The sequence below is a fragment of the Uranotaenia lowii genome, chromosome 1, assembly GCF_029784155.1.
Source record: "Uranotaenia lowii strain MFRU-FL chromosome 1, ASM2978415v1, whole genome shotgun sequence".
Lineage (NCBI taxonomy): Eukaryota > Metazoa > Arthropoda > Insecta > Diptera > Culicidae > Uranotaenia > Uranotaenia lowii.
Window position 1 is genome coordinate 156,488 of NC_073691.1, and position 14,586 is coordinate 171,073.

Here is a 14,586-nt window from a genome sequence, read left to right on the forward strand (position 1 = left end):
AAAACGGCAAACATGTTTATGTAATCAAAAGTCTGGCTTTCAATGAAAGTTTCATTGTGTCTTTTTAGTTGTTTTTAATCACTATCAAATGCCGAAGAAAGAATTGAATTACTATTTCTCTATTCGTCACAATAAACTGTGAATCATAAGAAACCTTGAAGGGGCAAAAGTACGAACTGCAAATGGGGCAAAAGTACGAAGGGTCTTCTGAAGTAAATCTGAACGGAAAATTTTAACTTCTTTTTTAAATGCTCTGGAAACATCAGTGCATATTTTTGTTTCTTCAAGACTTGCTTGCGCGAAAAATTGCTCAAATACGATGAGAACTGGATTTCGAAAACCTGCTGAATATGGACAATTAGTGGAGAACTCCAAATTCTCTCAGGTTTTTTGCCCATGTATAGGATTTGTATCAGAAGCGAACAAAGATGCTGCTGCTGTAAGCAGAGATCAACACAAAATAATTTTCCTGATGACTTCATGCAGAATTGTGGAATTTTTAATGGTCGTACTTTTACCCCACATCATTCGAACTTTTGCCCCAGAGGTGGGGTAAGAGTACGTTTCGATAGCAGTTAAACATTTGAACTACCGCTTTCAAATGCCTCGACCGATTATCTTCGTAATTTTGTAGAAGAGAGATAAAAGTCTAAAGAATCAAATGCTGTTCCTGTTTTTTTGGAAAACAACCGGCAAAATTTTCTAAAAATAGGATAGCACTAAGGTCGTACTTTTACCCCACCATACTCTACACCAATTTTCAAAAGTTCTATATTATTGAACGTGATTCAAACTCAAGTACGGGGCTTTATCCAGAGAGTTTAAAAATCTAAAAACAAACAACGAATACGCTTTTTTATTTTTCCACTTGAAAATTCAGCACTATCTGCCAACATCGATAACCGAGGTTTGAAGTTTTGTTTTGCTTTTTTTTCTTAGAGATGAATGAATGATTTAATTGAAAATTACAATGCTCATTATTTTTTACAAAAGTATGAGCCGTTTCTTATTATCAATCGTTGAAAAATGCTCTTCATTTATACTATTCAACCTTTTCCTGGAAGCTCTGGAAGTGGATTTTAACTTGAAATTTTTTGTTCATGAATTTAGTTTTATTTTTATTTCTTTTTTATTCTTAAACTGATTTCAAGTTTGAATTCTAATTTTAGAATCATGTTCCAAATCCTAATGCTCATTCCGAAGAAATCTTTATTGTTCTTTTTATTTTGCCAACAAATGATATTTAATAGTTTAATGTAATTTGTAATTGGATCATTCCTTCAAAACTAAATTGAGACTTTGCTCTTCAATACTCAAGTTTGTTTATTAAAACTGGCATATAGTTATGGTATGATTTAAGATTTAGAATCTTTCTCAGAACCAATTTAAATACGTTTTCGGAATTGATTAGTGTTGATTTGTTCAAGGTTATATACAGAAAAGTTATACAGGTAAGAAGCTTTCGATTTTGCACCTTCAAGCAAACGTAAGGAATAATTTCCTCAGTAGGAGGTATAATATCCCATAACTACTCCTAGCTAATTTCTCAAGAGTCTTTGTAGTCTAGTGGATAAGCTGGTGCGAGTCTGATTCCGATGTGCCAGGCTGGGTTTGATTCCCGGTATCGGCGAGACAACTTTTGGGTTGGAATCCCATAAGATGTGTTTCCTCTTATAACTGATTACTCTATAACTCTAAGTAACCTGATTGACTCGTTCTTCCAAAATATACCTACATACGAAGCCATGGGGTCGGTCCAAGAATGCATGTGAGCACATACTTAGGCAGAAACAGCGGTGAATTCGTGCACCCATGGTGGAAAACCAACATACATAACTACTCCCAGCTAAATTCTTAACTTTCCGGTGTCCAGAAATCTAGATTTGCGAAGTTCCTGTACGAAAACTATAATTAGTGCAAAAGAAATTAGGAATAAGCATTTATTTCCAGTTGTCGAGTGTGAAGAAAAAAAGGTGTAACCGTTTCATGTTGTTGCAAATTTGCAACAATTAATATTTTTGCTAAATAACCGAAATATGTGAAAATAATATTTTTTCCTTATTTCATGTATTCATCATTGCGCACTATTGAGAATTTTTTCGAGAAAAAAAAAATCATGAAATGAAGGGTTAAAGTTGTGGTCCGCTTCTAAGGCCAGAAATCCCATTTTAAAGTTGTGATCCCAAATTAAGCTCAGAATCCCGAAAAAACGCATCTAAAGGCCAGAAATCGCATTTTAAAGTTGTAATCCCAAATTAAGTTCAGAATCCCGAAAAACGGCTTCTAAAGACCAGAAATCGCATTTTAAAGTTGTGATCCCAAATTAAGCTCAGAATCCCGAAAAACGGCTTCTAAAGGCCAGAAATCGCATTTTAAAGTTGTGATCCCAAATTAAGCTCAGAATCCCGAAAAAACGCTTCTAAAGGCCAGAAATCGCATTTTAAAGTTGTGATCCCAAATTAAGCTCAGAATCCCGAAAAAACGCTTCGAAAGACCAGAAATCGCATTTTAAAGTTGTGATCCCAAATTAAGCTCAGAATCCCGAAAAACGGCTTCTAAAGGCCAGAAATCGCATTTTAAAGTTGTGATCCCAAATTAAGCTCAGAATCACGAAAAACGCTTCTAAAGGCCAGAAATCGCATTTTAAAGTTGTGATCCCAAATTAAGCTCAGAATCCCGAAAAACGGCTTCTAAAGGCCAAAAATCGCATTTTAAAGTTGTGATCCCAAATTAAGCTCAGAATCCCGAAAAACGGCTTCTAAAGGCCAGAAATCGCATTTTAAAGTTGTGATCCCAAATTAAGCTCAGAATCCCGAAAAACGGCTTCTTAAGGCCAGAAATCGCATTTTAAAGTTGTAATCCCAAATTAAGCTCAGAATCCCGAAAAACGGCTTCTAAAGGCCAGAAATCGCATTTTAAAGTTGTGATCCCAAATTAAGCTCAGAATCCCGAAAAACGGCTTCTAAAGGCCAGAAATCGCATTTTAAAGTTGTGATCCCAAATTAAGCTCCGAGTCTCGAAAAAACGCTTCTAAAGGCCAGAAATCGCATTTTAAAGTTGTGATCCCAAATTAAGCTCAGAATCCCGAAAAACGGCTTCTAAAGGCCAGAAATCGCATTTTAAAGTTGTGATCCCAAATTAAGCTCAGAATCCCGAAAAACGGCTTCTAAAGGCCAGAAATCGCATTTTAAAGTTGTGATCCCAAATTAAGCTCAGAATCCCGAAAAAACGCTTCAAAAGGCCAGAAATCGCATTTTAAAGTTGTGATCCCAAATTAAGCTCAGAATCCCGAAAAACGGCTTCTAAAGGCCAGAAAACGCATTTTAAAGTTGTGATCCCAAATTAAGCTCAGAATCCCGAAAAAAACGCTTCTAGAGGCCAGAAAATGCATTTTAAAGTTGTGATCCCAAATTAAGCTCAGAATTGCGAAAAAACGCTTTTAAAGGCCAGAAAACGCATTTTAAATTTGTGATCCCAAATTAAGCTCAGAATCCCGAAAAAAGCTTCTAGAGGCCAGAAAACGCATTTTAAAGTTGTGATCCCAAATAAAGCTCAGAATCCCGAAAAAAAACGCTTCTAGAGTCCAGAAAACGAATTTTTATGTTTTGATCTCAAATTAAGCTCAGAATCCCTAAAGGAAAGCTTCTAGAGGCCGAAAACGCATTTTAAAGTTGTGAATTAAGCTCAGAATCCCGAAAACCGCTTCTAGAAGCCAGAAAACGTATTTTAAAGTTTAACTAATTAAGCTCAGAATCCCGAAAAAACGCTTCTAGAGGCCAGAAAATGCATTTTAAAGTTGTGATCCCAAATTAAGCTCAGAATCCTGAAAAAACGCATCTTAAGGCCCGAAAACGCATTTTAAAGTTGTAATACCATATTGAGCTCAGAATCCCGAAAAAACGCTTCTAAAGGCCAGAAAACGCATTTTAAAGTTGTGATCCCAAATTAAGCTCAGAATCCTGAAAAAAACCTTCTTAAGGAAACGCATTTTAAAGTTGGGATCTCTTATTAAGCTCAGAATCCCGAAAAAACGCTTCTTAAAGCCAGAAAACGCATTTTAAAGTTGAGATCCCAAATTAAGCTGAAAATCTAGAGAAAAAAAAACGCTTCTTAAAGCCAGAAAACGCATTTTAAAGTTGTGATCTCTAATTAAGCTTAGAATCCCGAAAAAACGATTTCAATTTTTTTTTCCGACAATTGTCGTTTGTTTTGTTTAACTAAATCTTTTCTTACATATAAGAGGAAGAAATACCAAGTTAGATAAAATCCTTTATAAATAAACAAAACCGAATTGCATATAGCGAATAGCATTCTTACCTTAAGTATTACGAAGAAAGGGTCCATTTCCTTACTTTCCATCCAGTCATTATCATTTCACAGAACAAATATTTAACGATTTAAGGGATTCTTTTGACAGCTCCTGTGTGATTGTATCAAGTAGAGGGTAGGTAACTCTTCTTATTCTGGTATTGACGATAGAAGGAAAAGAGAACGCGGATTTATCTACACACATTACGTCAGAGAAGAACACAGAAACCAAGCCGCTGCCGATCTTCGATGATAGAATATGGCCAGAATTACAATGCAGCACTGCACTATCAGCAAGTTCCGGCAAAGACTGGAGGTTGTTTGGAGGTTTGACGTTTGCACTGCATCGGACTTGGCATGTGCTAAGGAACCTGTTGATGGCTCCGGAGACGTCAAATCGTTATGTTCGATGTCAACTGAAAAGATATTAAGTTCAATTCTTAGTGTTTTTGAATTCTTGTAAACTTTTTAGAGAAGTAACTCTACAATCTAACATTAGTGCATTAAGGAAATTTTCCTTTAACGTTGAGTTTTCTTTTCTATGATTCGTCTAATATGATGATAGCAGATGTTTTTTTTTTGTTAAATGCGAATAATGACATGTAGTTACATACGTTAATAAAAATGTAGCATGTACAATGGCCAAAAAACAAATACTGAAAAATATCGCTACTTATAAGTTCATTGAATAAACCGGAAGTTTTTCATGCCGAAGCCTCTTGTGCTTCACTCTTATTAGCAATAGAATTAATGTTGCTGTTGTGACAGAATTAGTGACCTAATACTTGTAAAGAAACAAAAACGGTAATTGGGAAAAATACAGTGAAAGCATTGAAAATAAGTCATACTGTAATAGAATGTCCTTGTACACAAAAAAGGCCAAATTCAAGCAACATAGATTGTTACGATATTTAAGCTTCCCATGGAGATTTTTTCAGATCAAGTAATGAATGTACCGTAGTACAAAATAAGTGTTAAACAAACGTGTCAGAGAATTGGCTCATCTCCGGCGGTTTTTAATCAGTCATTACTTTTGGCCTAACCAATTTTAAATTGTTAATTTCGCTTTATAATCCAATGAAACATCTATATTGAAACTCAACTCTTGACACACAAAGAAACCAACCTCGTCTTAAGATTGGGTTTTTGTTAAGAAGTTTTTTTTTTATTTACAAAAGCTTTTATTAGGCATTTTACTTATAAAGTTTTTATGTGCCGGGAGTATTTTTCCTAACTTTGGGTTAGTAAGAGGGGGGCCGTAATCGTCGCGGCTACTCAACTTTTTTTTTTTTGTTTCGATTATAGTCGTTTTACCATCATTATGACATTCGCGACTTTATCAACGTTACAGTTGGCGGATCGTTATTGAAAAACTTATCCGGTAACATCTGCTCAGGAGACAACGGACTTGCCAACTGAGCTATATAACAAGCCCCTATTGCTACTCAACTGTTAATTCAACTATGTATAGGAAAGGAAAGGGGATTAACTGGGGTCACTTCCAAGAACAGTTTCCGTTAGGGTCCGGTGGTGGCTTCCTGTAGCTGTGGTTTCGATAGCTACCTCAGGGTTTTCGACTTCCTGGCCAGCCTTGTTAAGAAGTTTTTATCAACAAGGGTTTTATCAATAAGTTAGTAGCCATGTGACAGGTGTTTACTATTACTGAAATCAGCAAAAAAATTAAACCTAGTATCCATTACTAACAAATCACATTGAGTATAAAAAATGGTTTATGTCATTACAAATTTTATGTATGCTGATCTTAGCCACGACATATTGTTTTGTTTTGGTTACTTACGAGTTCTGTTTTTTATATCGCGATTTCTCGTTGAAACGTATTCCGAAATTCGTCGTCGTGCCGTTATATCAAGGAACCTTCACCAGAGAAGCTGTGGACATTGGAGATTCTACTGGAAACACTTGTCCGTCGTGAATATTTCGACCGAAGTTTCCGTGATATTCGATACCCATTGTTTTCGGGTTGTTTTTGTTTGCATTTTACTTTGCCCAGTGAACCGCAAGTTGCTGTATTTGCAACAGGGTTTTCAATACGAAGTTGTCTAAGCATTGATAGTTTCTAAATCGTGCAAAGTTTTTGCGAAGTTTTCGAGTTTGTTTAATTTGTTGCTTACCCATAAAATGGCAAACACGAAGGAGAAAAAGCAATGTGGAGAGTGCCAACTAGTGATAAATGACCTAGAGCCTATCGTATGCGGATTTTGTGATAACTTTTTCCACATCAGTCAGCAGTGCTGAGGTTTTAACATTCGTCTCAATAGAGAATTGTTTACACAGGGAAAGGCGATTTTTGTTTGCACTCCCTGCCGCACTGAGCTTAATGGTAGAAGCATTCGAAGTTACATTGATGATGTTATGGTGAAGAATAGTGATGCTTCAAGAAGTGATTTGCCGGAGATCGTTCTAGATAAACTGGATTTACTGTCTAGAAAAGTCGATGACTTGGCATCAAAGCAAAATGTTCCGATAATGACAAACTCACTTTCATCAATAAAAGGAGCTCAACAAACATATCCTTCACCAAATATTAAGCGACGTCGTGGTAACGATGGTTTGTCGCTAGTGGCTTCTGCAATGACTGGGACAAAATCAGTTGATCTTAGCGATCTCTCAGTCCCGTTTATTGTGCCACCACCTCCGCCACCAAAGTTTTGGTTGTATTTGGCTGGACTACAGCCACGCATTACGGATGACGATGTCAAAAAAATAGTGTCTCGCTGCCTGGATTCGGATATGCCGGTGGAAGTGAAACGCTTACTTCCGAAAGGTGTTGACGTTTCCACTAGAACATATGTTTCGTTTAAAATTGGGCTCGATCCTGTCTACAAAGATGTCGCTCTGAGCCCTTTGACATGGCCAACTGGAATGCTTTTCCGTGAGTTTGTGGACCAACCAAAAAACTTAAACCGACGGCCTTTGACCCCCGTTCCCTCAGTGCAATTACGTCAGTCGACTGTGGATGCTACAACCCCGAGTCTCAGTGCGAGTGTTCGGTCCATAACGGAGGCAGCGTCTTTGAAGTAGACGCATCCGGCGTTTTGCAGGAAGGTGGGAACCATCTGGTTCCCATCTCAGGCAAGTTCAGTTCAAATTTTATGAATACTCATAGACTCATGCACCGTCCATTTCAGTGTTCCTCGAATATGGATTCTTATGATTGTTTTACGATTTATTACCAGAACGTGCGAGGCTTAAGAACAAACGTTGACGAGTGTTTCCTGGCAACAGCTGAATGTGATTATGATGTGATCGTTTTCATTGAAACTGGCTTGGATGAATGCATCAACTCATTGCAATTGTTTGGAACTGCTTACAACGTCTATAGGTGCGACCGCAACTCTAATAACAGCGTTAAAACGAGGTTTGGAGGCGTTCTCATCGCGGTTTCTCAGAAGTTTAACAGTAATTGTATTGTCAGTCATCTGAGCACTCGTCTTGAGCAAGTAGTCGTTCAATGCCATATTGACGGGAAAAAGTTAATAATATGTGCGATTTATTTACCCCCTGACAAGAGCAATGATAGTGAACTTATCGAAGCACATATTTCATCTGTACGGGAAATTTGTGATAAAGAATCTATCGATGTCAACATCTTTGTATGCGGTGATTATAACCAGCGATTCTTGATCTAGCGTTTTGTTCTGCAGAAATTTCAGTATCTACATGTGTTGCCGAAGATCCTTTACTACCGTTAGATGCGCATCATCCAGCATTAATATTTACCGTGCCGCTGGCTTCGACAACGCTTGAATCAAGAAACTATTTCGATAGAGAAGAACCAATTAATTTGAGAAAAATCGATTTTGAAGCTCTGTCAAATTACCTTAGCATCTTTGATTGGAACATCTGCTTAGAGAGCAACAGTGCAAACGATATGGCGGATAGTTTTGTCAACGTTATCTGCGCTTGGATCAATCAAAATGTTCCACGTTGTAAACCTACCAGCTCACCAGCTTGGAGCAGTAATCATTTGCGTAGATTGAAGCGTGAGCGTAACAAGTGCCATCGTAAATATCGTGTCGACAGTTGTGAATCTTCTAAGAGAAACTTTAAACTCGCTAGTAATGCTTACAGATCGCTTAATGCTTCTCTGTATAAATCGTATGTGCTACGTATCCAGTCGAATCTGCGAAGAAATCCCAAACAATTTTGGAAATTTGTTGAATCTAAGCGAAAATCATCCACTGTACCTTCAGTCGTTGTTTTGGATGATGTTGAATCGTCTTCACCAGCTGAAGTTTGTGAACTGTTTGCTGCCCATTTTTCATCTGTTTTTGCAACCAGCTCTGCATCAAAGGAAGAAGCAAATGCTATTACACAAGATGTTTCTACGTGTACAAGTCTTATGGATACTTTTGAAATAACCTCGGAAATGGTAACCAAAGCATCGAAAAAATTAAAATGTTCCTTCTCGCCAGGACCTGATGGTATTCCATCTGTTGTTTATAAAAGATGTGTAGATTGCCTTGCGTTTCCACTCAGTCAAATTTTCAATGCTTCCTTTGCCGATTCATGTTTTCCTGATGTTTGGAAAAAATCGTTTTTATCGCCCATATACAAAAATGGGGACAAGAAAAACGTCAAAAACTACCGTGGTATAACTAACTTATCAGCAGCATCGAAGATTTTTGAAATAATTATTCATGGATACATGTTTAACAGTATGAAAACATTAATTTCTGAAGATCAACACGGTTTCATGCCTGGACGTTCCGTCACAACCAACTTACTTTGTCTTACGAAAACATGTTTCACTGCCCTGGATGAAAGATTACAAGTTGACGTCGTCTATACAGATTTGAAAGCAGCTTTTGATCTGGTGGATCATGAAATACTTTTGTGTAAGCTGAGAAGACTAGGCGCTACTAACAAGTTTTTGCGCTGGCTCCGTTCGTACCTCTGCGATAGAAAACTTCAAGTGAAGCTTGATTCCTGTTTATCAAGGAGTTTTGTAAACAATTCTGGCGTGCCACAAGGATCAAATCTTGGACCGTTATTGTTCACGTTATTTGTCAACGATGGTGTTCAACTGCTTGAAAGCGGATGCAAGCTTGCGTATGCTGATGATCTGAAGTTGTATATGGTTGTTCGTACTCTGGAAGATTGAAAACGTTTGCAATCTTTACTGGATATTTTTGTTGCTTGGTGTACCCGAAATAGAATGACACTGAGTATTCCCAAATGTACTGTTGTGTCGTTCCATCGAATATTGAGACCTGAAATATTCCAGTATTCAATCGACGGAATAGTTTTACAGCGCAGTGATTGTGTGAAGGACTTAGGAGTTTTATTGGATTCTAAATTAACTTTTAACTTACATCGTGATACGGTCATAGCAAAGGCTAACCGACAATTGGGATTTATTTTCAAGATGTCGAAAGATTTTAACGATCCTCACTGTTTGAAAGCACTGTATTGTTCGCTCGTACGGCCTATTCTGGAAAGTTCAGTTTTGGTTTGGTTGCCTTATCAAGTTTCGTGGAATCTAAGAATGGAACGTGTTCAGAAAAAATTTGTTCATCGAGCACTAAGACGTTTACAATGGAGAGAACCTCAAGAAATGACACCGTATCCTGATCGCTGTCAACTATTGCAACTAGAAACACTATCTCGTCGTCGAAGTTTACAACAGGCTACGTTTGTAGTGAAAATTTTGAATGGTGAAATTGATTGCCCTGAGCTGCTGTCATCGCTGGACATTCGCGCAAGTCAAAGGACACTACGAAATAACTCTCTCATACAACCGACATTTCGACGTACTACGTTCGCCTTCTACCAGCCAATAGATTCAATGATAAGAACGTTTACTGCTTCCGAAAGTTTGTTCGAATTTGGCGAGTCCTCCGGATAATTTACCGGAAAACTGAAAAGATCATCATTGTTGTAATATTTTTAATTTTTGTTGTTTCTGTTTTATTATTCATTAAGACACCACAGTCAGATGAAATTTAAATAAATATACAAATATACAAATATAAATTTCAATCCCTGTTTATTTTTTTGTTTCTTGTTCATCTATTTAAATGTTCAACTCCACATTCCAAGGTGTTCTGATAAATTACACAAAGCCAAATTTTCCGAGGTGTAAATAATTTAAGAGCTTCTTTTGATTACTCTGGATGCCCTGAATCCAAATATGCAATCCTTTTTTCAGAGATTCATTTCAGAGAATTTTTAAAAAAAGTTTTAAACCAAATTAAACTTTACATATTTTTTAAGCAAACATCGAATTGATTTACAGGCTTCAACAAAGTTGTTAAAAAAATTAAACCTTTTTTAGCTTTTTCCAGTACGATCAGGAGTATTTGTAATGATATTTCCAAATTTTGAAAAACTGGAAAATTTACTGTTTTTTAGATCATTTATCATAATCATGAAAACATTATTTCTAAATGAAATGAAGTATAATGAACATTTTTTCAATTCTGATTGATTTTTAAACGTATAAACTTCAAATCAACAAAACTGAAGTTGATAGATAAAATCTGATAAAAGATTGAAGTTCAGGACGCCAAAGTCGGTCAAATCAATCATTAAAAAATAAGCACTTTAATGCTGTTCCCTTGAGATATCAATTAAATTCTATAAATTTGTTTTAAATGGTTTAGTCAAAATTTACAGTACAACCTTTTTTTTTCTTGTAATATTATAGATAAGTTTGTCTTTGTTTTTCAATTCTAAATTTTTGTGTTCTGAAAACATAACCTTCTTCCAGCGAACAAATCTTAATATTTAATTAGAAATACATAGGTCTACCTTTTGTCCTTGCCAGGACCTAATTTTTCAACTGAATGTGAAAAAATCTTCAGAGATAAAATTGTTAACTATAAAACCTGCGCTTGATAATTTTATTTAATATTCGCTTTTTCCTTCTTACAATATATTAAATTTTATTATCAATTATGTGTTTGAAAAAAAATCCGTTAAGTTGAACATGCATGATATTACAGTGACATTTTTGAATCAATACTTTTTTTTGTAAATGTAAAATAGAAATGTAAATTAAAATGATTAGAAATTTAAAAATTGATCAGTTTTAAGTAAAATTGATCAAATTATCTGGTAAACTATTGAACCTCCATGAAAACTTAAAGCTGACTTTGAATCAATATCCTTCATTAAATGAAGGATTTTTATTTTTCCGAGATATTCTTGCTCAATGCTTCTAAAAATATAAATTCTCCATAATAATAAAACTATTTATGAAATCATCCAACAAAGTGTTTGAGCATTTCATGTGAAACATTTTAACTCATTTAACAATTTGATAACATTTTGATAACTGCAAAACAATTTGACTCATGTTATAAGAACCATCCGAGATTCAATTAAGTTTGAATCTTTTTTGAAAATTTGTCCAAATTACCGTTTTTGGCAGATTTGGGAAAAATTTATGAAAAGAAAATTTCAATAACTTTTTTCACAAAACGTCATAAAAACTCGTGGTCTTAGAGAAAGTTTATCATTGAGTCAAACATTTATGTTTTCATAATATTTTAATTTTCTACAGTTTTGCCAAAAAAGAGTACAAATTTAAGTTCATTTAAGTTCATTAACTTTATCTATTTTCAAAAGATATTTTGAAAACAAAAACTGATAGATAGAAACTCAGCGCTCCAAAGTTAGTCAAAATAAGCTCTTTAATTCTGTAAACTTCGCAAAAATTTGAATTTGTTGCATTGTGTTATTAAAATTTTGCTAAACCATTTTAACATGGTTAATTTCTGACCTGATCTAATATATTTTTTTAAAATCTGGTGTTAGATTCTATGTGTTCCTTTTAAATGTATTAATTCTTAAGCTCGAAGCTTTACATTCTGGTTTTATTCTAAATTTTCAATTGCATTCATTTGCTGGTTATTCGAAAATATTGATTTCAAATTTGTATACTAGACAGCTTTAAATTAATTTTTAAGCAAATTCTTTGTTCAGAATAAGGAACATATTTTGAATGATTTATCAATGACTTACCGAAAAAAGCATTGATTTGAAACTTTAATATGATTTATTTTGTGTTTTGAGTTTATGTGATGACCATGAGTAAGAAAATAGTTTTAAAAATCAATTTTGTTTGTGCATTTTTTGCATTTTTATTATTTCTAGCTAAATCTGAATTTCGAAATCCCCAGCCCCCCCCCCCCCCCGGACGGGTCCTTCGCACGGGCCTGATGTAATATCAGGCTTCTTTTAGTTGAAACAAGTCTAATGACAGTCTGATTAAATGTGTTTGAGATTAAAAATCATACTCCGGATTAAGAATTCAACAAAATATTTTTAATGCAATCCAAATTCAATAACGTATGGTATATGAAAAAGGAGAAAATCATTATGTTTCCTTTATTATTTAAATTTTCTTCATTTAGTTGGGCGCTCGGTGAATTCTTTTCCCCTCATGAAATATTGCTGTAACGTAGGATGGACTGGACAAAGTACCATCGACTTGAGCGTACGGTCGAACCTTACGTCTGATTTCATACCCTGACTCTCAAAATTGAAAAATGCTTCGAGTTGCTTTGCATAAAATCAACCGAACGAAAAGTCGTTAATCACTCGTTGCTTGAACAAGGCAAGGGGAACATTATCGATGTTTGAGTCGTAGAGTAGATTTTAAAATTACTCTTGTTTGATAAACGACTTAAACGTTACTTTTGAAGAAATATTTTCACAACATCAAAGTCAACACAATTACTTGTCGTGTTCTTGATTTTAAAAAAAATCATAATAGTAGGTACATCTAACAAAAGTATTGCTCGGATGAAGAAATATTCGTTAATTTCCCATGAACAAAAACTAATGTATCACGTAAACAACAATAAATATATTAAGTTGGCTGATTAAAAAACTATGCGATTTCCTGCAGCATCTTGAGAAAGGATCAAATTCATTGCAAAGTTTTAATGCTGGGGTTCTTTTCCGGATCAACGGAAAGTTTTATGATTTAAAAAAAATTATAAAACAAAACGGTGAAGAACACAAAAAAATGAAAACATCGTATCTTTGATAACCATGTTTTCATTGGTGGCAATAATAAGAGAACTAAACAACAAAAAAGGCTATGGACAAGGGGTGAACAAACGGGCCGGAAAAGAATATTTTATAGTAGAATGATGATGATGCAATAGTTGAATAAAAAACGCTCCGTTGAAAAGCACCAGCCTCAACGAGCGAAAAAAATCTGTTGCTGAAGCTGAAATAAAGAAGCATTTCTTTAGAAAAATGTGCCGTCTTTCCTTCTATAACAGTTGCATGGCATGGCATAGGATAAGACTAGCGTGTCTGTGTATATGGCAGATAAGGAAGGATAGAGGACATGGCCATAGTAAGGCTACTGGATGGCTACCGAGCAATGCTCTGGGACAATAGCACTTTAGTAAAAAAGTATGAAAATGATGGCCATAATAACGATCATAATGATGGTGGTTGCAAAAAGTGTACGACAGCAAAGCTCGATTTCATCTTTCGGTATATATTTCATTGTCATATACAGTTTATGGCAGCTGTGATATTTTTCTAGTTTTAAGAATCTACAAAGCTACAACGTAGAACAAATATGTAGGAACTTACGTTTGATAAGGGATGTTTTGTAATCAGCATATTGTTCGCCAGGCTCAACGTGTGCTGGAATCGTCGCCAAACAGGTGATTTCTATCCGACCCAACGTATTCGTCAGGGCATCTGTTATGCGAATAGAAAGTTGACTGTAACTTGCCGATACCTGTCTGTGCATTTTTCTGGGTTCCTGTCCACTTGCGTCATTTATGTGTCTTCTAAATTTGTGGTCGTACAAATTTCTGAAAACATGAAGATTCCGAGTGCAGAAAAGAAATTAATTGAAATTTAAAATATGTTAAACTTCAAAAATGCTCTTATATATGTTGTGAGCCTATTTGATTGAATAATTTTACTGAATCATAGCAATTCTTATACCGTGGTTGAATTATAGGGAATCTTTAATTCAACCACGGTATAAGTAAAGTTCAGATACCGATATTTTGATATCAACCTACTATCTTCTTCTTTCGATTTTTCTTTCGATCAATCGAAAACGCTCACTGAAGAAGACAGTAAATTGCTATGGAAATATCGGTAACTTTTCTATATCGTTGTTGAATTAATGGGAATTTTTCGATTGCTTTGATTCGCTTAAAAATGATGCTTTTACTTATATTCTGATTTTTCAATTTTTGCATTCATGATCTATACTGCCGCTGGAAGCATAATTGTCGCATGTTACATTCTGAAATTTCCTACTTTTTGGTG

At 35.2% G+C, this 14,586-nt stretch overlaps 1 protein-coding gene across 6 annotated transcripts in view; it reads right to left on the reverse strand.

The window, feature by feature from the left end:
• LOC129750986 (uncharacterized) overlaps positions 1-14,586 on the reverse strand; it is a 216,255-nt gene that overhangs the window by 117,966 nt on the left and 83,703 nt on the right. For all 6 annotated transcript variants that reach the window (XM_055746257.1, XM_055746241.1, XM_055746227.1 and 3 more), the window contains exons 9-10: positions 13,891-14,117; positions 4,318-4,724 (exon numbers count right to left, since the gene is read on the reverse strand). In XM_055746257.1, the coding sequence (XP_055602232.1) occupies positions 4,513-4,724; positions 13,891-14,117 (439 nt within the window). In that variant the 3' untranslated portion in view covers positions 4,318-4,512. The remainder of the gene's footprint in view (positions 1-4,317; positions 4,725-13,890; positions 14,118-14,586) is intronic.